The sequence below is a fragment of the Bos taurus genome, chromosome 16 (assembly GCF_002263795.3).
Source record: "Bos taurus isolate L1 Dominette 01449 registration number 42190680 breed Hereford chromosome 16, ARS-UCD2.0, whole genome shotgun sequence".
In the NCBI taxonomy this organism is placed as follows: Eukaryota; Metazoa; Chordata; class Mammalia; order Artiodactyla; family Bovidae; genus Bos; species Bos taurus.
Window position 1 is genome coordinate 37,509,783 of NC_037343.1, and position 25,045 is coordinate 37,534,827.

General features: G+C 43.3%; 1 protein-coding gene across 4 annotated transcripts in view; it reads right to left on the reverse strand.

Moving 5' to 3' along the window:
- SCYL3 (SCY1 like pseudokinase 3) overlaps positions 1–24,458 on the reverse strand; it is a 41,622-nt gene extending 17,164 nt beyond the window's left edge. Inside the window, 9 exon segments of one of the 4 annotated variants that reach the window (NM_001075273.2) lie at positions 340–479; positions 2,698–2,775; positions 4,864–4,975; positions 6,176–6,278; positions 7,376–7,432; positions 9,537–9,650; positions 11,439–11,624; positions 19,742–19,959; positions 24,393–24,458. In NM_001075273.2, the coding sequence (NP_001068741.2) occupies positions 340–479; positions 2,698–2,775; positions 4,864–4,975; positions 6,176–6,278; positions 7,376–7,432; positions 9,537–9,650; positions 11,439–11,624; positions 19,742–19,906 (955 nt within the window). In that variant the 5' untranslated portion in view covers positions 19,907–19,959; positions 24,393–24,458. 4 annotated transcript variants of the gene reach the window in all.
- Between the last annotated feature and the right edge of the window lie 587 nt (positions 24,459–25,045).

Consider the following 25,045-nt stretch of genomic DNA (forward strand, 5'->3'; position numbering starts at 1 on the left):
AGGAGAAATTTCATATACTAGATTCAACTGATATTATTGTTGCAATTTTTCCTGCAAAGCCAGGAAGCATTAAATGCTACAACAGGAGCTGGTCCTCTCTTCCAAGCAGTTAAGGAAGGTCCTTCAACAGAGACAGGCATCAGAACCATTTGGGGACCTTTGAGAATATGTATTCACCTGTCCTCCTTCTGTCCCAGACCTAGGGGGCCAGGCACAGGCAAATTTAGAAAAAGCTCCCCAGGTCATTCAGATCACCACACACTAAGCGCACACTGTTTAAATGGGGACAAATAATTCCAAACTCTGTAACTACCAGGAATACTTTGGGAAAAAATTCACCTTTTTTAGGGCCGAGGAGATAAGGAAGAAAACTCTTAACAGCTACTGGCTCTGCAAACACCAGCTGGTTAAGCAGAAGAGGCACCAACCGTGAGGCTATTAATTCCTCTGACAGGCAGCTGACTCTGTCCAGCAGGAATCTGGGGGCAAAGAAGGAACGCCTGGGACACTGCAGCAGGTTACTTGCAGTTGAGACACGTACTGCCTTAGCGCACATCATCGAAGTGATGCATCTGAAATGTGGCTAGGGAAACTGAACGGGTGGGTCCCCAGATATTTAAGAAAAACACAGAAGGCGTGAGACAACACCAGCTAGTCAGTACATATACAACCTCCAATCCAAGCTACGAAATTTTTTTCAACAAATTGCTCCTCATTAATTATAGCGAGAGTGCCCTCTTTACCCCCTAATAAGCCAGAGTCCTTTTAGTCAATAAAAGATATTTTCTCAAATTGAAAACACATGTGCGTGCTTAGTCGCTCAGTCATGTCCAACTCTTTGTGACCCCATGGACTGTAGCCCACCAGGCTCTTCAGTTCATGGAATTCTCCAGGCAAGAATACTGGAGTGGGTTGCCATTTCCTTCTCAAGGGGATCTTCCTGACCCAGGGACTGAACCCCGGTCTCCAGCACTGCAGGCAGATTCTTTACTTCCCACCAGGGAAGCCCATTTAAAACACATAGGATATTACGTTACTTAAAGTTTCTATGGTAAACAAAACACTGGCTTTTGTTATTAGAAGCTAAGTACAAGCACTTTGTTGAGAAATACACCGACATCAGGTATTAACAGTAATAACATGCCACCATACAATCACCCTGAGCAAGTATCTTGCCTCCTACCTAATCAGGAAACGGACCATACCAAGCTTTACCTCCTTCAAGCCCCTCAGCCACTATCCACAAACAGGTCCACGGCCAGAATAATTCCCACCTCTTTTCCAGGTACCAAGGATGTGAGGGATTCCTCTTATTTAAGGTCATCGCCACAGGGCCATTGCTCCAACATTCCCTTCTACCCCAGGGCCACAGGCCAACAGCCCCCCAGCACGAGAGGGGCTTCAGTTCCTCCCTCACTCTCACCAGCTCCATTCTGTGAGTCCAAAGACATGCTCCCATCTTTTCCAGCCTTAAAAACAGCCTTACTTGACTCCCTTAGCAACTCAGTAGCAATTCCATGTTCCTCTCCTCTAAGCTTTTCAGGAGGTTTTACCCAAAGTCCATGTTCTCACCTTCTGCTCACATTTCAATTCACAGCAGTTTGATTCTCTCTGCTGAAAAGGCTTTTTCTAAGACAAAGTTACAAAAGCTCTCTTGATGGCAAAGTGACTACTATCTTTCTCAAATTCTCTACCGTTTGGAATACCAGCCCTCCTGTTTCTGAATCTCCCCTAATCACTTCTGCCTCACTTGTCAGCCACTCCTCCCCACCAGCCCCCTGACAAGCTGGGTGCCCCAAGTCCTTTTCATGCTACCCACTTTCTCCGGGAAAATGTCAGTGACTACAGGCTAATGAACCTTAATACTCACCTCAAGCTCATCCTCATCAGACTTCTCTCCTGAGATGCAGACCCATCTGCCCAAAGGCCCATGTCCATCTCTACCTGGAGGCCCGCAGCCACTTCCAACCAACACGGACACCAGATCCTATGTCTTCCCTCCAATATTTTCCAGCTCGTTTAGTGATAATCACTAAGGCTTGCCAGTTTTTATGTTTTAGTATTTCTTATCTGTGTCTTCACTGTACCATCGCTGCCGTTACATGAGGCCTCCCATCTACTGCCGGCCTGCCATGGTCTGCCAACCAACCCAAATCTTACATGAAGTAAAGCTGTGCCCACTCCATAGAAAACAGAGTAATCCACCCAAGGTGAGGGTCATCTGTCTCACAGCCTGTTTTCACTCCTTTGACAGCTTCAAAGCCTGAAGCCCACTGCTTACCAACAGAGTCAATACTCCTCTTGGCTATATCCGAGGGTGCCTGCCCTACCCTCTCCGGCAGGACTCAAGTCGTCAGTCCACACACAAGACCTACTGCATTTCGGCTTTGTGCACTGGTTCACACTGCCTCTCTGCCCAACAGCTTTTCTCTAACCTCCTCCTCCCTGCCCCGTCCTCTGTGTTCTCAGGACACCCCCTCAAGCTCCACTACTGTCTAAGGATTATCAGTCTGTATCTGTTTCCTTCACCAGAACCATACTTCCCAGGGTCTAGCAGAGAGCCTGACATAGAGGAAATGTCACTGAACTCTGTCTAAGAAACCCAATGACAGACTTGTCTTCTCTAGGACATCTGAAGTGATTACATGGACTTAATCCAAGTTACTACATTTTAAGGCCTGAATTTTCTGAACTTACTTGAAAAATTCAGTTTTTTCCTCTTCGCTCTTCAATGTTAAACTTTTCAAGAAATTTACAACTTCTAGAAAATCATTCCTAAATGCCAAAAAGGAAAAAAAAAAAAATGCAGGACAACAGATTAAAGAAAGCACATTAAATATCAAAGCCATAACCGCAGACCATACAATACTACTACTCAACAAAGACACATCTCCCTTGACCACGTGGAAGATTCTACTGTAACTAAGTAGCTTAGAAGACAAGTGCTATAGGACAAGCCCATAGGGAATTTAATATTTTAAGAATATCAAAGAGATCCGTGAAAAGGATACATGCTTAACCACACACATGTGTGCATACACAAATGTGAACAAATGCTGTGGTTTTAATAAAATCATCATAATCATCCAAACGTTTTGTTGTAATAGGATGTGGTTACATGAAATGTCCTCGGAGAAATGCTTTTACCATTACAGAGCAGTTGCTGATTCTCAAGTCTCCTCTGGGGAAGAAATAACTATTAAAGAGGGTTGCAGAAAGACGCACTTCTGGTACAAGTCACAGGGATCTTCTCATTTCGCCTGTTTTAAGTTGTCTGGTCACTTTTCCAGCCAGGCAGGGAAGAGGGTGATAAGAGTAGGTGGTTTCCTGCAGGGCCTGCAGACAGTCCCAAAGCCAGCTCAGCTCCAAGCAAATGTGGCCCCTGGGAGGGAGGCTTTAGCAGCAGCCAGCAGCCCCCACCAGCAGGGCTGACCTCCTCTCCTGGGTCTCCACACCTCACCTTTGCACCTGTTTCCCTGCGGCTTGGCAGAAAGAGCGCAAACGCCTTGACCAGAGTGTAAAACCAGATGGCTCAGCTGCCTTGGCAGGAGCTTCGGCTCTGGCTCCTCCCCCTGCCCCTGGCTGGGCTTTCCCATCAGGGGCAACAATCCCCCCACATGTAACAATTTATCAAAGAGGGAGCTGGTGTGTGGTTCTGCCTTCCCTCTCCTGTTTTTGTTTTTAATTGAAGGATAATTCAATTCAACTTTACAATGTTGTGTTGGTTTCTGCCAAACATCAACATGAATCAGCCATAGGTATACCTATGTCCCCTTCCTCTCCCCTCTGGTTCATCCACAAGTCATACTAAAGAACTCCTACCAAAAAAAAAAAAAAGAACTCCTACCACACACAGTGATGAGAGAATCTATTTACTGTAAAGGATTCTTCTTTGCAGAGAGTCTATCAGTCTGAAACATCCCCCCCAAAAACACATGGAGATACCTTGGTTAAAGGACTCATAATGGGAAAGGTCTGAATAGCTCTTTTGGAACATAAGTAACAAAGCCACGTGACCACAAGGAAAATATCCCCTCTGCTGTGTTTAATGATATACCTCATCCTATCTTAGAGCCCCCTCCAGGGATAATATCAGCTCTCCCTTCACTCTGATTTCTCTCAGGCTTTCCGACTGCAAACACATAAGGATTTTTAGTTTCACAACTGACATGAGTTTGATTTTGCTAATAAAAGTTATCAATGAGGAGTTAACCTGTGCAGAAGTTCTGCAGACACGGAAATTTAAAAAACAAAGGACACATAATTAAAACTAACCTTGAAGAGAGAGGTTCAAAAATCTCTCTGAATCCAGCGACAGTATTGACAGCTATACTGTGCCCTCCCTCTAAATTGACTTCTTTGCTCTTCCATCACGAATTACTAAACAAAGAAAACAATCTTCTGCCTGCCTGAAGAAAAATAAGCTCATTTCCATGCCCATCCCCCACCAACAAGTAAAATTCAACAATAACAAACTCGTATAAATAATACAATGTCAGCAAAACAGAGAGGCTGTGTTAACATTAAGTTCCTCAATTAACTTCTCCAACTCTACACCACTGGACACAGCCTAGCTTCTTCCCATTCACAGAAGTCCTAAGAAATCCAGCTATAATGTCTAGACCCAGGCGTCCACGGTGAAGGGTTTCTAGAACTTCCTATCTGTAAGAGGAACGTGAGAGGCAATGATCATGTCTCCCTCTACTTCCCACGTGGACATGACTCACTCTCTCCTAATACTGAAGGACAGCAGCAGCAGCAGCACAAGGGCCCGCATCGCCCGGTCCCCCGAACCCCACCGCAGGAGTGCGGCCCGCAGGAGGGCAGGCGGGGGCAGGCAGCACTCCACGCCGGGCGCCTCACCTGAAGAAGTCATGGCACAGGAGGCTGCAGAGCGCTGGCCGGCAGTGCGGGCTGGGACTCAGCAGGGCTGAGCGCAAGGTGTGTTGAAAGCTGGAGAGAATATCCGCTGCAACTGAAACCCAGAGTGACAGTTAGTTCCCACTGCCTCCTCCCTCCTGTTAGGACCTCTACAGCTGGAGGCTGACGGGAACAAAAACCAACCTGGAAAAAGCCCAAACAGAGCCCTGGCTGGTGCTGAACAGCTCCCTGCCTGCCTGAAGTCAAACTCCTGGGCAGGTGGAGAAAATCATCCTGCCAACACATCTACCCCCCTGCTCCCCTTGGAGGCCCCCACCTTTCCTGACTGTCAGCTTAACTCAGCTCAGGCCTAGAGGAGGAAGCTTAGTAAGTGGCAGGTTTGAGGCCTTTTCAATCAAGTCTCCTAACCCTCAAAACACAGGAAGTTATTTGAAGGACTGTATTTCCTCTCAAGGATGGTACATAATTGCCACCGTGCTAGAAACAGTGAAGAGCAGTGAGTTCATCACCCACAAAGGATGTCCTAGAGCTTAATTCTCAAATGTTCAGGCTGGGACAGCTCAGAGCTGATGGCTGAATGGTGCTTGTAACTTCAGAGGATGGAATGAACCAGGCAGAAGAAACTGCGTTAGAACTGCACAAAGCTGCAGCAACATGAGATACAGGCTGGTAAAGGGGCTTAATGTACAAAGACCCCAGTCCATGCAAAGGGTGGACACCTGAAGGCCCGGAGCGGGTGGAGGACAGTGAAGCGGGCTGTCAAGCATGCCGCCAGAGAGCTCAGAGAAGAACTATGTGCTCAGTAGCCTAGCCTTTAAGGGCCAACCAAAGAAAAAAGTAATGAGTAAATGAAATCATGGCCAAAAAAAAAAACAAAAACCGAAAGGACTTTGAAAGAATCAAGATAAAGAAATGTTAATCTTAATTTAGAAATTAATTTAAAAAAACTCTGAATCTTATCCTCAGATCATTACATACACATCAATAGCACCATTCATTTATTTATAGGCTGGTTTGATAAGGAATAGTCTTTAGACCATAAATACAGTACCAATCAATAAGATCATAATATAAGATACCCAAAGCCATAGTTCCAAGTGCTTCCTACCTAAAATTATTTTAACTGTTCAAAGTGAAGAAACCCAAAGCTTCTGCCCTCACTGCTATCACCATCTGCCCTGCACAAAGTTACTTGGTAAGCAACAGTTCCGTACCACGATCAAACGCCGCAGCATCCACCGTGGATGGCTGTCCCACTAATTCTGTGGATGCAGACAGCACAAGTCCAACTCACCCTGTTCACTTAAGACTGTGAGCAAACTTTCCACCAGTGTCCCAAAAGAATAGGCATCCCGGGCGTGTCCGTGGGACGCTGGCAGAGTCGTGAATTCTGGAGACTAAAAGCAGTAAAGACCATTACAACCAGAGGATCTGCTTTAGAAACCATTCCTAATCTTCTCTGAAGCACTTTCTCCCATTTTTGCATTTAGTGTATTCAAAATTAACTACACAGTATCACACACAAATTTCTAAGCTCTTAAAACGATTAGTGAACAGAATTTATCAAAGATATTAATAATATTAAATAAGGAGCGGGGAAAGGCCATAATATATGTTTGTGGCTTTCAGAAATATTTCTGACTACAAACTAGAGTAAAAAAAATTGTCATCAGCATTATATGCACATATACGGGTAAGCACATAACAAAAACAGAAGTTTCAAACAACAGTTCTTAGTCTTGCGCCCCAAGATGTCCAGTGATACTTTCTATTTACTCCCTTATTTTTCTCCCTTAAAATGCCAGTCAGGACCCCTAAATTGATTCAAAACCTACAGATCGTTGGTTTGAAAGACACTAGTATATACATATGGTACTGCTTTGAATAAACCTGACTTATTTCAAGTCCTAGGTTTATACTTAAGTTTATTGTTGAGTTTGTCTTTTCTGCAAAGCACACTAAATATGTCTTTGGGGATCAAAGTCTATAGTGGTTAAGGACAAATTTAGAAAGAACAAGTGCTTTTGAATTTATTGTTAAATATTATCTTTCTTTACCAGCACCATAATATTAATAATCACTCTTCCTCACATCTTGGAATCCCAACTAACGGCAGATAGGCAGATGACCAGCTCGGGTGAAGCACAGGAAGGTGCTGGGCTCTTGTTTCCTCAACTCTCATGGCTTCCACAAAGGTACACAGGCTCACCATGAGATGGCTATGACGCCCCCACCCTGCTCACACCGAGGTACCTCTTATTTTTCAGCACTATCACAGGTGTCTACATGACCAAAATGTAAGCTGAGTTTCAAGAAAAAAGGCTCTCTGCTCTGATGACATGATCAGTCTCAGAAGCCTTCAAGGCCAGAGGAATCAGGAAGTGTCTATGACTTAGCAAAGAGGTGGGCAGAGGAAAGGTTTTTGTTTTGTTTTTAAGTTTCATACTCAGTTACACAAAGAAGCTTTCGTGACATCTGGAGTGTATCATCTTACCATCTCTTCAGGAGGAATAGATGCTGGGTCTCTTACTGACCGAATACTCTTCAGAAACTAAGAGAAATAAATTATGGAAAGTAATTCAAGCATATGTTTGGTGAACCAATCTCTTACATCAAGTTACAAAAGCAAAGAGCAATCAACACCAATGAAACCTTCAAAACAATGCTATAGGCTAAATACATAAATTAAAAATCTTCATCACTGAAAAATGTAGATACAGTGCCTGGTATGGCACAAGACTTAGTGGAAAATAAATATCAGTTCCCTTTCCTTTTCCTTTCAGCTGGTTTAACAGATACCCTCTGGTGTTCAGAGGCATCTCTATATCTGATTTATTTATAAGGAAATTAGAAATACTTCTTTCTCATCCTACATGAAAGTGAAAGTGAAAGTCACTCAGTCATGTCCAACTATTTGCGACCCCATGGACCATACAGTCCATGGAATTCTCCAGGCCAGAATACTGGAGTGGGTAGCTGTTCCCTTCTCCAGGGGATCTTCCCAACCCAGGGATGGAATCCAGGTCTCCCATATTGTGGGTAGATTCTTTACCAGCTGAGCCACCAGGGAAGACCACTCTTATCCTACGAAGATATTAACAAATAAAAGACTTCTCTAGCATAGGACAAATCTATCATTAATCTGCTCTCTGAGTCAAGTCAGTCATAAGCTGGTTGCCACATGAGATATGTGAGGACCTTATAAACTAGAGAGACAGAGCCAGCATCCACAGAACAACATTCATCTACTGATTCATCAGATTATTTCTCAAGAGCTTGTATGTTCCAAACGCCATCTAGGGCACCAGGAATACATATTGAATGCAATAAATCCCTGTCCCCGGCCAGGAGCTCACGACCTAAAATGTAAACTAAGAACTTCGATAACCTGCGCTGGTTGAGCACCTGGGAAGCCCAGGAGGAGGGCTACTCTTGTTGGGCAGGGGACACCTCAGGGAGGCCTTCACAAAGAGGAGACTTAGCCTGATCTAGACTTCGGCGAGACGTCAGCCTCATCTTACATCCTGCAGAGTCCAGGGGAAGAAAGGCGACAGAACGGCACACAAGGGAAAAAGCGGGTGAAGGAGGAGAACCCCGCTGGACTGCATGGAGCAGGATGCAACCAGCGTGGAGCTCAATAACCGAGTGGCACCTGGAGCTGAAGGCAGGCTGGGAGGAGCTGGGGAAGGGCCTGGGACCCCGCGGTACAGAGTCTGGGATACACCCCGCAGAGGGAGTTACGCTGTTATACTGATTAGCTGGAAGCTGACTTCTGAGAAGAAAGGGATCAACGGGGACAGAAATAACAGAGGAATGTCTTCACGGTGGAAGGAGCATTTGAGCTGAGCCAGAGCCCTTGAAGGTACACATGCAACAAGGCCCCCGTGAAACTGGCACATGAGGGAAGAGGGGAGTGAGGTGGAGCCAGGAAGTCAGGGAGCCCCCTCGTCAGTAAGGAAATCATGATGTGTGTGTTTGTGTGTGTGTGTTTGAAAAGGCTAAGTCTAGTGGCAACATGCAAAATTATGGAAATAAGAAACAAAACAGAGAACAGTAAGACTGCTCAACTCCGGAGGGGAATTTGTAGACCTCTGTCAGAGAAAATCATAAGACAGAGCGCAGGCAGCAATACCGTGGCCCACGAGGAGTTACGATGCACAGTCCCTGACACCAGCTCTTAGGACGTAACGTATGACTCTGGAGAACACGAACAAGTGCTCAACGAACATGTCTAATGGGCCTAATATGTGCCAGGCCTATTCCAGTGGATGGACAAAGATACATATACAACACTAGCACCCTCAAGAAGCTCAGCCACTGGTAAAGAAGGCAGACACACGGAGGCAATTCAACAGGAAACACTCAGTGGTAAAACCACGTGCGGGTTACTAGGGGCACAGGGGGCGGGCATTTCATGGAAAACCGACCGAGCCACTCTTCCATTCGCAAGATACCTTCGCTCTAAAATGAGAAAAGAATAGATGATGCCTAGCCCCTCTGGACAGTAAAAGCCTACAACCCTGTGAATGTGAGTACTGACAAAAAAGTCAAGTCTCCAAACCTCAGCTCATACTATTATTGAAGCACAGTCCCTAACCGCACACCAAAATGCTACCAGACTCTGAGTGACATGGAGGGCCTGGCACCTGGCTTACCTCTGGTGTGGCCTGAGCAACTTTGCAGACTGTTTCCATTCCTCCCAGCTTCCAGTGCCCATCTTCACTCACAAACACAGACGACACGCAGACATTGTTGTGTGTGAGGTGTCCCTGGGAAAAAAGAACAGGAAGAAGACTGCCATTCCCATTTTCTGAGAAGTTTTAGAAAACTAAGAAGTCATCACCCCCAAAAAAAAACATTACGGCAAGCCTTCCTACTTGTGGCATAATAAACAGAACTACAACTTTAAGAAATGACAAATTCAATGAGCCAGCCTAAGCATTATGAGGTTAGGAAAAAAGGAAAAACACAATGGAAAGGCTTATCGCCCCCTGCCCAGTGTGGCAGGTTAATAAAGACACGAAAGCCACCGCACAGACACTGTACATCCCCATCTCCATCGGAGTCGGGAGATACAGGTGTCCTTACAGGTAAATTTACAAGTCTTTTCAGCCTACGTCGTGTGCTTCAAACGCCTTTAAAGGAAAAGTTTATCTTTGCTCCCATAAGGTTATTGTATTCATTTTCTCCTCTAAATTCTTTCTCACCTACATTCTATCACGAACCCAGATCCACTTCACCTGAAATCTTGTCAGTAGGCATTAAAAAAATTCTGCCTGAAGAAGAGGAAAACGGAATGATAAGGACCACCAGAAATATCCCACAGACCACAGAAGAGCCAAATTTAAAACTATATAAAAGAAGAGTATAGTCAAATAAATGAAGGAAGAAGAAAACGAGAACGGGGGTGAAGTATGTTTTTTTCTCAAACCAGAAATTATGGCAGTAGATAAGCGCGCTTGAAATACTCTACCCATCAGATCCAATATGTACACATTTTATATATAAAACACTCCAAGGTATGTATATATTTTTTTAAAGGAAAGCTTGGAATAGTATTAGGGTGTGTTTCCGCTTGAGAAAAATAAAGGCGAATAAACACTTAGATATTTGCTTAGGACACACAAAGAGCATCTGTGGCCTAACACACTGACCACTGAGGTTGTCTATGGCAAGAAGCAGGGCCCTGGCTTCAAGGACAGGGACTTGTTTCCTTGTCTGCACTCTCATACTATTCAAACTTTTTAGTGAATTCAAACATTTTTCCAACAGAGAAAATATTCCACCACGGTGCAGCATTAATAATTCTACTTATGTGTATCTTAGAAATACTTTTAAGAGACAATAAATTCAAAGTGATATTTGGAGAGTCTATCTCCCATTAATAGAAAAAAACTTTTTAAAAACACATTAAGATGAGTCAAATGCAAGTGCTTCTAACCTGTAACTGGTGTTTTTTAATCTTGGGAGGCTGCCATAGGCCTTTATACCTCAGAATGTAAATCCCATTAAGAAACTACCACAAGTAAACAATACCACTTTATCCCCATAATAGTGAATACTGCCGTGATATTAAGGGGCTGCCTATCTTTGGCACCACCTACTTGAATGGCAAAGGGTGTGTAGAACTCTGCCTCTTTCTAAGAAATGATCATTTCTTTCATTAAAAAAAAAAAAATTCCTGAAAACAAAGAGAAACATGGTCCACACCAGCACTGATGTTATTAAACTTTTATCTCATCCTAAAAACAAATACCAGCTGTAGATACTTTTAGGTAAAGACTTATCCAAAACTAGAGACAGACTATCTAGTAAACTGAAATAAAGTTCTATAAACAACTACCCAGGGACAAAGAACTTGTTGCCTGCTCCACAAACCACTTGTCTGTCTATAGCATCTCATGTGCTGTTTTCCCTCAGGAAGCTTTCCGATGAGAATAGTAACTTATGATTTCTATAGATATCAAAATTCACAAGCACTACCCCATACATCAGCCTCCATCTCCCACTCCTGGTCTAAACGAAAGGCTGTGAGGCAGACTGTCCAGGTTACTTACTCGGTCATGAAGGAAGATAAGAGCCAGCAATATGTCATAGATCCCAGCACAGACCTCTGCAGAAGACAATGTTTCCAAAACCACTTCCAGAGGCTGCACTCGCTCAGTGACGAGATGAATGCCGTCTGCTTCCACAGTGCAAGATAAAAACCTTAGCAAGCACGGGTGACGAAGGGTCTTCAGGTGCTTTAAAAATACAAATAGAAAAGTCGGTAAAGTTAATGACTCCACGCTTTACCATCTGAGCCACCAGGGAAGCCCAAGATTAATTATAGTCTCATATATATTGTAATCAATTCAGAAAATGTATACTTAAATTCAAGGTCTTCTCCAGTTTCTTACCTCCCCCACCTAACCCCCAAGTTTCAAATAAGGCAAAGAAAATTCCATGACTTGTTCTGACAGTGTTTACTTAACCAGCATTTATATTACTCTAGAGAGACTTTCATTTCCATGAGTGTAAGCCCCCAAGAGCCCGGATTTCCAATGATTTTTGCTATAGACTCTGAACAAAGCACGGAAAACAACATGTGAGAACTCTGAAAAGTAAACAAGAGCATGTAGATTATGGACGGCAGTCACCCATGGGGTGAGTTTCCCGGTTTGGGGGATGTCCCTTCTCACAGCTGTGCGCTGAGGGCAGGCCCCAGGTGCAGAGCAGTGCAGCAAAGGTGGCTAGAACTCGAATGGAAACTCTGCCAGCTTTGTGGCCAGGAGAACCGAAGCAGGTTTGAGTCTGAGGAAGCTGACCCAGAGAAGAGAGAGCCGAGGGAGGGAGAAGAAGAGGCCCCAGTTATCTGTATACCCACACAGGTCTCAGGCTAACCCCAGAACCAGTCACAGGACAGACCCAAATTAGTACAGCAAAGTTTTGAAAAATGAACTAAGGTTTGAACTACCATGCACAGGAAGGGTGAGAGCAGAGTAGTTTAAAAAAAAAAAGGTGGGCAGGAAGCTTGAACCCAAGGGAACTGACCATCTGCAAATGAAAAACATCAACATTCTTCAGAGAATTATAACAGAACCAAGAGTCTATGCAACAGGGCATTCAAAATGTCCAGGATGCAATCCAAAATCACTCAGAAGATAAAGAATCATGAAAATGTGAAAAAACAGCCAACAAATACCCCAAGATTGACCAGACACTGGATACTAGAAATTATCAGAAGGAATCTGAAACAGCTATCACCACCATTCCCGCCTGGAGATAAAGGAAACAGTTATAAAATAAGTAGAAAGATAGAAGCTCCCAGAAGAGAAATGAATGTTACATAAAAGAACTAAATGGAAATTTTATAAATTAAAAATACTACAAATAAAAAAATACAATGGATGAACTTAATAACAGAATGATAATGACAGAGACAAGACTCAGTGAACTTAAAGTTGTTAACCAATCTAAAGAATGAAGAAGAAAAAGTAAAAGAAAAGGTCAGGGCTTCAGAAACCTGGGTGACAATAACAAAAAGTTTAATGCGCATAACTGGAGTTCTAAAAAAAAAGAAGAAAAAATAATTGGGACATAAAAAAATATAATGGCTGAAAACTCCCCAAATTTGGCCAAATACTTAAGTTTACAGATTTAAGAATGTCAGTGAATGCTAAATATGATAAATCAGAGAAAACTACACCTAAACACATTATGATCAAACTGCTGAAAACCAAAGATCAATTTAAAAATCTTAGAAGTAGCTAGAGCAAAACAACACAGGTGGAGAGATAAACTGAATGATACTAATTTCTCATAAGAAAACAGAATCCTAAAGATAAAGGGGAACTATCTTTAAAGCAATGAAACAAAAAAAATCATCAAACCTGAATTCTGTACCTAGCAAAAATACACTTCAGGAAAGACGGCAAATTAAAAGCATTTTTGATCAAGAAAACAGAAAAGTTGTTGCTAGATGATCTGCTCTACAAAAATGCTAAAGTTAGTTCAAGCTGAAAAGGAAACAACACCAAAGGGAAACCTGGATCTTCAGGATTGCAAGAAAAGCAGGTTAAAGCTGAAGGTTCCATTTTTTCCCTCTTATTTAAAATATATAAGGCAATGGCACCCCACTCCAGTACTCTTGCCTGGCAAATCCCATGGACGGAGGAGCCTGGTAGGCTGCAGTCCATGGGGTCGCTAGGAGTCGGACACGACTGAGCGACTTCACTTTCACTTTTCACTTTCATGCATTGGAGAAGGCAATGGCAACCCACTCCACTGTTCTTGCCTGGAGAATCCCAGGGACAGAGGAGCCTGGTAGGAGGCCGTCTATGGGGTCACACAGAGTCGGACACGACTGAAGGGACTTAGCAGTAGCAGTATGTAGAGGAAGCACTGTAACACTCTCCTGGTAAGGTTTTCCACGTGTGCGATGTACATGCATGCCTGTGTAGCTGTGCGCACATACAGTTAATATACATGTAACAAAAGGACAGCAGGGTTGGAGGCTGGAGACATCTATGTGATTCCAAGGCTTCTACATTTTATGTGACTGTGGTACAATGCTAACCATAATTAGTGGTTAGTACTAACTAACCACAGTTAATAACCATAACTAATTAAAAGTTAGTTATGTATACTGAAGTCCTCAGTGTAACTATTTTTAAAAAAATAAAGAAATATATAGCCCCCATTCAAGTTACATTAAAACAGAATACTAAAAATATTAAAATAATTCACAAGAAGGGGGAACAGAAGAACAAAAATCAGAAGGGGATGAAAAGAAAACAAATGATAAATAATTACATTAAATGTTAAAAAACTAAACACTCCAATTAAGAGTGGATAAAAAAGGAAGATCCAACTATATGCTGCCTATAGAAGACACACTTTAGACAAAAGACAGAGATAGGTAAATGAATAGAAAATAAATGAATTTGATGGAAAAGGATATCAGTAGGCAAAAGAAGGTTGACATGGATATATTCCTATCAGACAAAATATACTTCAAGACAAGAGTATGGCCAGAGATAAAATGGGACAATTACTTAAGAATAAAAGGGATAATTCATTAACAAGACATAACTAATTATAAATGTGTATGCGCATAAGAGCGGAAACTCAAGATACACATGAAGTAAAACTGGGAAAATGAAAGGGAAAAACAGACAATTTCACAATCATAGTATCAGAGTTGGAGATTTTAAAGCTCCTGTCTCAACAATCAACAGAAAAAAAAAAATCAATAGAACTAGCAGAAAATGAACTAAATAGATAAAAACTTAGAAAACCTGAATAATATCAACTACCTGAATCAAACTGAGATTTAGAAAACACTTTATCCAATTGCAGATACAAATTCTTTATTTGATGATCAGTTTTCTAGTTAATGAAAAGAGAAAAGCTTTAAAGATAGTTGAATATAATTAAGGGGATTAAATGTTTAAGTAAAAAGGCAAAAAATAAGAAAGCAAGATCAACAAAATTAAATTGTTTATCGTGGATCAGGGTACTAATCCATTCAAAACTGTTTTATGATCCAGCACATTATTCAACCATCTTTAAAACTTTTCTCTTTTCATTAACTAATGAGGTGTCCCAAGTGGCTTCTTATTTGTTTAAATGAAGGAAGAAAGAATGGAATAGATCTTGCATGATTCTGAATAAGCACTTAATTCAGCAAAAACACTGTCACTCCTCTTTGGCACATGTAATTATGCATAAAATTATGCATAAATTCACAGGAAAGGTGAGCAGTTAAGAATGAAATAGAAATACTTCTTGATTTAAACTTCTGCTGTTCCAAAGAACAGACGGAATGACAAGATGTACTTGCTAAGTTTAACTAGGATATTTTCTCAATGAACATCAATTAAAGAGAAAAATGCTTTTGTTCTGGTGGAGAATAGTGACTGCTATTGAATGAGAGTTATCTGAAACCAAGTATCGATCACATCTCATTCACTCCACTAGGTACGAGGATTCTGAGTAAGAACTTTATATTATTAAATATGAGTAGTAGTAGATATTTTGCCGATCTATGCCCACACACAGATGTTAAGTGTGTGGTATCCCTACTATTCAGGAATCAGTTAGGACTCAGCCATTCAGAGAATTAATTCAAGCCTCAGGGGCTTGACTTTTCATTACCGTTCTACCTCGAACTTGCTACTTCACTTTGAAAACAACACAAAGTAGTTCTCAACTGTAGCTTAAATTCACTTGGAAGTTTTTAGACAGGGAGAAAGCTTTACTGTCACTCTGCTAAAGAACTACAACAAAATAACAAGATGCCTAAACCAGTGAGCAAGAATCTTCAGGGAGACATATTATTCCTCCTACCCCTAAAATTCAAATTGGAGAAAAAGACAGAAGTCCATTCTCTTTAAATGTTCACTGCCTGGAGGCAGGGTCATAAACCAAGAATAAAATGCAGGAAGGTAAAGGGATAAAGAATTCTGTGCTGGAAAGCATGCTTTGGGGAACAGGAGATTCTGAATAGGCACGTGGAAGTAATAGCTCTGGAGCTCAGACGAGGTTTTGACAGCTATTTAGAGACAAAAGGATGAGGCTCAGATGAGGTTTTGACAGCTATTTAGAGACAAAAGGATGAGAATGAGAAGTCTGAGAACTCCGGTGGGAACTAGCCGAGGGCCAGTGCCACCTGGTGACCCTAACACCCGGAGGGAGGGGTAACACTTCCAAGTTCTTCTCAGCGGGTGGTGCTTGGGAGCCTTGTAAGAGAACCAGACTTTGACCATGAGGGGAAGGAAATCATTTTTTTCAAAGCTGACGATACAGGGAAGTTGATTTACCAGAATGGGGTTATAAATAGCATAAAAAAGGCTGAGAGGGAGAGGAACAGAAAGAAAATGTCAGCATAAGGAAGAGCAGTAAAGCATTTCCCAAACGGAATTCAAGCTCCTTTAAGCACAGCAATCAGTCTTTCTATTTCTTTCTCATGCCCACACAATGTGGGTTCTCAAGTATGTTGACCAACAGCAGCGTGAACCCACCCTGGAATTACAGCATGCCTCCTAAGGCACTCCACAGAGCACCTACACAGCATCTAAATACCTATTCTGATGTGGCTGCCAGATAGAAAGACACTTAGGAACCATTCTTTGAGCCTGCACTCACCATGAGGCCCTAACTAAGCACTTACATTGTATTATAGCAAACCACAGAGTAACCAAGTTCTGACAGGATTTACCACCCCTTGCAGGCTATTGGTTAGAAATGAATCATAATCCCAGTGAGAAAATTATACTGCTGTATCAACAGCTAATGAATTCAGGATAAAATGAGAAGGTGTGATGGACTTGAAGTATTTCTGATACTGTTTTGTGGCCAAAGGTTATACCTGCATTTCATCTTACTTCAGAGGTTAAACAGTGTGCTGAGACTGCTGTTTTTTATTTACAACATGGTTAGAAGAGCATAATCCCTACCTAACAATGTTTGGCTAAGGAAACACTGCGTATCTGCTTGAAATGGTAATCCTACCATTGACAGCTATTAGAAATGTCAGTGGTAGGATTAGGAACCTGATCTCTAGAGAAAAGAAGCAAGTTAACGATGGTACTTCAATATTTCAGGTATCTAGGAAACCAAGTCTCTAAAACCTGTTGCAATCCCATTCGTTTCTTAAGTACTATGACCTTCATCTAAACTCCTTATAATTTTGTTGCCATTTCAAAATTTCTCAGATTCATGGTTCAGGTATTCAAAGCCACATGATAGCCCGAGGAACCTAAGGGACAAGTATGAACCACTAGAGAAGAGTCAGGGCTCCGAAGAGTATGTGTAGATAACACGGGCAGAAAAAAATATTCCTTCTCAAGTTTTGCAATTCCTACAGTGTGGAAGTCGTCAAATATTGCATGAGTTTTGCTTCTTCCCTTTAAACTTTTATGATTTGGGTTGTTCAACTTCCATGCTACATACACCATAAAGATTAACATAATTTAAAAAATCTATGGTCTTATAAATGATTATAAATTTCTAGTACCTCACTGCTGCTGCTGCTAAGTCTCTTCAGTCGTGTCCGATTCTGTGCGACCCCACAGACGGCAGCCCACCAGGCTCCCCCGTCCCTGGGATTCTCCAGGTAAGAACACTGGAGTGGGGTGCCATTTCCTTCTCCAATGCATGAAAGTGAAAAGTGAAAGTGAAGTCGCTGTGTCCAACTCTTAGCAACCCCATGGACTGCAGCCTACCTAGTAATAGTCAATTGTTATTTTTAAAAAATGTGCAATCTTATTAGATGAAAATAATAGGAAGTATGTCAGATAGTAACTGCACCTAAGCAAAAGACAGGGAGGCAAGGCATTGTATCTTTTGTAAAATCACAATAAAAAAATATTATCAATTCCCAGATGGGCTGGAAAAGAGACAAATGTGTGGTCTTAACAAAAAGCACAATTACTTAGTGATACAACAGCCAGCTACACTTTTTATCAGAGCACATTAATGGAAAATGCATTCTGAGCAAAACATTTTCCTTAGGAACCATCTTACAACTGTTAATCTCAAGGCTGATCAGAGACATCAAATAATGAACTAGTGTGACAGACAAAATGCCTAAACTATATTCCTGCTGCTGCTGCTGCTGCTAAGTCATGTCAGTCGTGTCTGACTCTGTGAGACCCCATAGACGGCAGCCCACCAGGCTCCCCCGTCCCTGGGATTCTCCAGGCAAGAACACTGGAGTGGGTTGCCAGTGCCCTCTCCAATGCATGAAAGTGAAAAGTGAAAGTGAAGTCGCTCAGTCATGTCCTACTCTAGCGACCCCATGGACTTCAGCCTACCAGGCTCCTCCGTCCATGGGATTTTCCAGGCAAAAGTACTGGAGTGGGGTGCCATCACTATATTATAATATAGCCCTTTATAATCATGATCAAGGTATAAACCATTTAAACAGATCTATGAAATACAGGAGTGGGTTGCCATTGCAGGGGAGAAGGCAATGGCAACCCATTCCACTACTCTTGCCTGGAAAATCCCATGGATGGAGGAGCCTGGTAGGCTGCAGTCCATCTGGTCACGAAGAGTCAGACACGACTAAGTGACTTCACTTTCACTTTTCACTTTCATGCATTGGAGAAGGAAATGGCAACCCACTCCAGTGTTCTTGCCTGGAGAATCCCAGGGACGGGGGAACCTGGTGGGCTGCCATCTACGGGGTCGCACAGAGTCGGACATGACTGAAGAGACTTAGCAGCAGCAGCATGAAATACAGGCTTCCCTGGTGGCTCAGACAATGAAGAATCTCCCTGCAGTTCTGGAGACCCAGGTTTGATCCCTGAGTCAGAAAGATTCCCTGGAGAAGGAAACGGCAATCCACTCCAGTATTCTTGCCAGAAGAATTCCATGGACAGAGGAACCTGATGGGCTACCGTCCAAGGGGTCACAAAGAGTCAAACACTGAGTGACTAACACTTATGAAATATATATCAATGTTTCATTCTTATTGTTAGCACAAAGAGACTCAAGATAATACAGATCATAACGTCTAACAAAGACCATGAATCAATCTGAAAGGGCTTTCCTTTTTAGAACCTTCCTGAAGATAATCTGAATGCCTGAATACCCAAGGAAATGGCTAACTAGACAAATATCAGCTAATACTTTCCTTTTCTCTAATCTGAAAAGATACTTAGGGCTATTTTCTTGAATTATATTCCAAGGTGGAGTCATTTTTTCTAATGACAGCCCAAGATCCCCTGAGAGCAGGTCAGCCAGCTCGCTGGCGCCCTTCACAGGAGCAGCGGTTAGGAGGCTTGAGGTGGGAGGAACTTCTTCGTAATAATAAAACTGAAGCTGCTGGAGGTTGATGCTCTAGGGTCCCTCAGCAAGAAGTAGGGCCCAGGTCACAGTCTTTCTGGGGCATCCCATCCCACATTCCAGTTTCACATTCTTTCCGGGAGCACCACAATGCCTCAGAAAAGGAAAACACACCAGTTACAGTTCCTAAAATATATAATTTCCAGATCTATCCCATCATCAGCACACCAATTAAAATGTTGTCTGTACTTATAGCATTTTTGCTATGCTAGAATTAAGTCCCTTTATCTTCTGTGAGCCATGTAAAATCCCCTCCCAAACTTTCTCGCTAAAAAAATAAAATACGATGAGAAGAGCTATTACGCTGAGTTGCATAAAGCTTTTGGCTAATCTGTGGTACTTGACCTCGTGATACAAGCTGGTGACGTTCCCATGAAGTAAGGACAACTGTATTTTCAAAGGCCATGAGTGAAAATATTACTATGACCTACCCCTTTGGAACTTTATTAATTTCATGATTTTTTAAAATAGAAAATAAGAAGATAGTAAAAAGTACTAGCTATTAGGTAGTCACCTATGAAGGTACCTTGGCAGCTTTATTAACCTTATCTTCGTTTTCTCTCTTATACACAAAGACTGACGCGAGTTTGCCATCTTGCAATACAGCGGGGTAAACAGCAAGTCCGGAGGGTAAGGTGAACGGCGGCTCCTTCAGGGCATAGCTCTTCAAAGCGCTGTTCTCTGAGCCCATCCCTTATTCGGTGAGACAGGGGTGCTGCAGCTCCTTCTCAAAGCCAAGCAGACCTGAAAGCAAACAGGAAACATTTCCAAACGCTGAGTATCTGAGCCATGAGCCAGAGACAGCCAAGTAACCAGACCCAGGCACTCCGCTGCAGAAACTCCTACCACTGCCTACAATCCTCATCACCTAGGTCATGTGACAACAAAGACAGTCAAAGTTCAGCAAGTTACCTGCAAGGCTTGACAATGAACAAGTAATAGCTCTAGAAAAAAACGCACTGAACTAAACAGACACATGCAGTTACTGTCGTTCCCAACCCCCACTGCACACACGGAACCTCCACAGAGGAAAAGCGATCCAATACAGAATAAGGGCTCTCTGGCTCCCTAACCCACTTATATCCAGTCTCACAGAGGAAAGTGCTGCAAAACTTGATCATTCAAAAATGATAAACTTCTGGATGTCTAAAACAACTCACAATTATATGAAGAACACTACAAACTGGAAAATATTTCTAAAAATGTTGAAAAAGTTTGTATAAATCAAGAAAACATAAAACACCAGCAGAATAATGGGAAGGGAAACAGATAACTCATTGAACACAAATGACAACAAATAAAAGAAAAAATACAATCCCATGACTGCTCTCCGAAGTATGCTAAAAAGGGGAAAAAGCAAAACTGTATAATTCCAAACATTAAAAAGATGTGAGATTCTAGGAAATGCAAACTTTCTATAAGGACAGAAAACAGCTAAGTGGTTGCCTGGGGTGAGACTAGTTAGAGGAACCATGGGAGAGGACAGGAATACAACAGGGTGCAAGGAAACTTTGGAGGGAATGGATATATTCAGTATACCTTGACTATGATTATAGTGATGAGTGATCTACTGCTATAGCTACACACACACACACACACACACACACTTGAAAGATGTATTAAGTATTAGCAGGTTTGTTGTGGATGTCAGATCATGGATGATTCACATACATGAATGTGAATGTATGTGAATTCACATTCTGTGTTTGTCACAAACACAGACATACATTTGCCTGCACCTCCCAACTATTCCACAATAAGAGCATATCTTTCAAGGATACAAACTCATGTGGTCACAACGGACAGTACACAGAGGTTCAGCAGTGTTGGTGGAGTAGTAAAGGGCTTACTGTGTGTGCAGGCGCCTACTGTGACTGGGTTTACACTACGAAGGGAGCCACCATCACAAGGTCCCAACCAGAACTGCCACTTCAGAACTGCCAGGTCACACGATTTACCCATAAAGAGCCAAGAGCCTGAATATTTATGTGGAAATTTCTATATTTTTAAACATTGGCTACAACATTTTTAAACCTGTATAGGCCAAACAACACATGTCTGAAAAGTTTATGGCAGTCAGTTTTTAGTTCTGGCTTTACCATAACTTAAAAAATACAGGATAAAAAGAGTTCTTACTAACTCTGGCAGCGTGGGAAGCAAATTGAGAGCTCTAAGTAACAGCCAAAAATCTAAGTGGATCTTTAAAAAATTCACGTTAAAATCTTCATCCTTTGGGTAAATATAAACCCAAGAATCATTATACGTAGACCCTCTACTTGGGATTTTTTTTCCCCTACCTTGGTAAAGTTCCATTCAACACTTACTAGGTTATCAGAGTATGTAATACTACTTAAAACACATACCCCAACCAAAGAATTTCAAAGGGCTACAGACCTACATATAAACCTGAATAAGGATTATAACATGCATAAGGGCTAAAGTTATCTAAAATTGATGTTTTTTTAAAACCAAAGAATGTTTCTGAGGATAAGAACTAAGCTGGCTTTGTAACAAATCCACTGAGTTCCTACCTACCAATACTTTGAGCTCCAAACTCCAATACTTTGGCCACCTCATGACTCACTGGGAAAGACCCTGATGCTGGGAGGGACTGGGGGCAGGAGGAGAAGGGGACGACAGAGGATGAGATGGCTGGATGGCATCACTGACTCAATGGATGTGAGTCTGGGTGAACTCCGGGAGTTGGTGATGGACAGGGAGGCCTGGCGTGCTGCAATTCATGGGGTTGCAAAGAGTCGGACATGACTGAGCGACTGAACTGAAGAATTATGATAGAGGCAAAAAAAAAGTAACCCCCCCAAACAAAAAAACACCCCAAATGACAACAAGAAACAGTATTAAAAAGTATCTAAACAACAGCTGACCCTTTAAAATCACAGGAAATTAGGGGCACCCATACCCTCTTGGTCAAAAACCTAAGTATAACTTTACAGCTGACCCTCCGTATCTGCAGTCCCACATCTGTGGATTCAACCAACAAAGGGGACCCGATCAACCACAGATCACGAAGTACTGCTCTAGGAAGATGTTAAAACTGGGTTTTATTTGGGTCCATGACCTAAAGAAATACCACCTGAAAATTGAAAGGAATGAACCCCTTCCTTGTGAGAACTCAAAAGGATGACATTTTATTAGTTTGAAAGCATGATTAATGTTGACAGCAGTCGACTAATACCACCCTGCAGCGCTTACAGTAGTTGGATTATAGCCTACTTTCAGTAAAAACTTCATTAGTTAGTGTTGATCACTCAGTGGAGTCCGACTCTTTGCCAGCCCATGGACTTGGCCCACCAGGTTCCTCTGTCCATAGAATTCTCCAGGCCAGAATACTGGAGTGGTTGCTATTTCCTTCCCATCCCAGGGATCGAACCCCATCTCCTGCATTGCAGGAAGATTAAATACCGTCTGAGCCACCAGGTAGGCCCTATTGAGAAATAAATATCAGGAGGGAAATAAAAAGATGCGCTGTTAACTGCAATTTGTATATGTCTTATAAGCAGTAATTCTTAATTCGTAGCTTCACAATTCTGTATCCTAAGAGGCACAAAAACTATTGCTATAAACAACGCTTTAAAAATGACAATTCAGCTAAAATGGACTTACTGAAATGTAATACTGGCAAACAAGAACACCTGGACTTCCAAAATGCTCTTTTTTGTTTTGAAGAGTAAAGGGGAAAGCACCAAATCATTTAACTTTGAAATGAAAAAGTCACAAAAAGGCAGAAAAAGATATTCTAATATTAGCATAGGTATTTTTCAAAATTTACCACCTGGTGGCTCAGCTGGTAAAGAATCCGCTTGCCAAAGCAGGAGACCAAGAGACACAGACTCCATCTCTGGATCGGCAAGATCCCCTAGAGAAGGAAATGTCAACTCATTTCCAAGCTCCAGTATTCTTGTCTGGAAAATTCCATGGTCAAAGGAGCCTGGTGGGCTAGTCGATGGGGTCGCAGAGTTGGACACGTTTGATCTCTCCCGCGCGCACACAGACACTAAATTAAAATATTGGGTAGGCAGTTTCTGACTTGTATAGGTATCACCGTCTTCTCTTTAAAATGTTGTTCACCTATCTTCCTTCATCCTTTTATTTCCTTGGGCAGCACATCAAGTTTCTAGGCCACCTGTGGGATTAAAAGTCCTCGTCTATGTTACTGGGCAACTCATACACTAAACAAAGAAATGAGTGTTCTTTGGGGAACTCGCTCTCCTTCTCAAGTAATTGGGATGATCGTGATCTTAGCTCCCTCAACTTGGAAGTTCCAACAATAAGGTTTTACACTGAGAGTTCAAAGGACATCTGTTATTGATCGGTATTTTGTTATCAGGTGACAATATTACTTGAAGCCCTTTGATCTGTTTCACGCATACATTCCCTATAATGAACTCAGTCCAGCAACATATAATGAAGCCTTTGCGTACCTAAAGAACTAAGTATGATTTCAGCTAAGGCACGGGATGTTTTGGGGGTATGCGCACGGGTCCTTAAAAATAACAGTAACAGGGATTCCAAAATTCAGGATCCAACTGAGTATTCGCACGGTTACCTATATATGTTCCACCTTTATTCTAAACAAAATGCACGAACCAGAGACAGGAGCCAGCGGGGCCTCTGGGGCCCCGCACCGGTCTCCGAACGAGAATGAAGGCAGCATCCCAGGGCGGGCGCGAACCCATGCTCCCCCGGCTCGGCCCCAAGCGCCTGGCACCGTCTCGCCCCGCCGCGCACACTCGCCCTTCCGGGGGCCAGGGGGGCAGGCCGGGAGCGGTGGCTGGAGGTCGGCGGAGATCTGACCGCTACGCCTCGGGGTCGCTTAGAGGCCGGGGCGGCGATTCCACTTCGCTGGCCGCTCACCTTCCACACCTGCCCGCGAGGCCGGGCTCAGTGGCTCCCTTCCGGCGCCCCACCGGGCGGGGTTCGTCCACGACGCCCAGATTTGCAGGGGGCCCGGCAGTGAGCACAGAGAGGCTGCGCGGAGGCGGCAAGCAGCGCTCAACCGGCGGCGGTGCCGCGCCGAGCTCGCCCCCGCGCGGGCCCCAAGCGCGGACCCGCGAGCGGGGCGCGCGCCCCCCGCCTCGCTCCCGGCCCGGGCCGGCCCCATCCCCGGCGGCCCAGACCTGCACTGACGCAGGACGCAGCCGGCGGCTCCCTGTTACCTGCGGGTGGGCGGTGGGGGAGGCGGCCAAGGGTCTTAGCTTCGGTCCCCTCTTCGCCCCGTGTTGACACCAACCACCCTCGCCTCCCCCGTGACGCACTAGCCTCTACCCCCACAATCTTCCGAGTCTGGTCTCTCCGGCACCATAGAGACGGGTCCGGAAGCCGGAAAGAATGCCGGCTTTCAGCCCTCCAACGCCACCACGAGGGCGAGAGCACCCGGAACCGAGATAGAGCGGCCGCGCAGGTGTTTCTCAGGCCGGTGCCATCTTGAGTGCGGGCGCCAGTGCGGGCCCGCGGCTCACTCTCTGGCCCTAGTCTCCTAGTTGGTCTGTGAAGATGTCTCCTCTCTTGGACTCTGACTTAAACGTGAAAGTCAGCCTTGATTTTAATTTTCAGCCTTTTAACTGCACGTCTTAACTGGATTTCCGCCCTAATCAAAAATGGCCGCTGGTGGCCTCTAACAAATAGAAAAGGGGCGGGACGGAGAAGAGGCACACTCTGGAAATTGGTGAGGACTTTTAGGAGAGTGACGTGACTAACCCCGCAGCTCTGATTGGCTGTGCTGCGTGGGCCGAAGTCCCAAGAATCCCTGGCTAAAGCTGGCAGAGGTGGAAGAGATTCCAGCTGAAGCCCTTTCAGACAGAGAATCTAA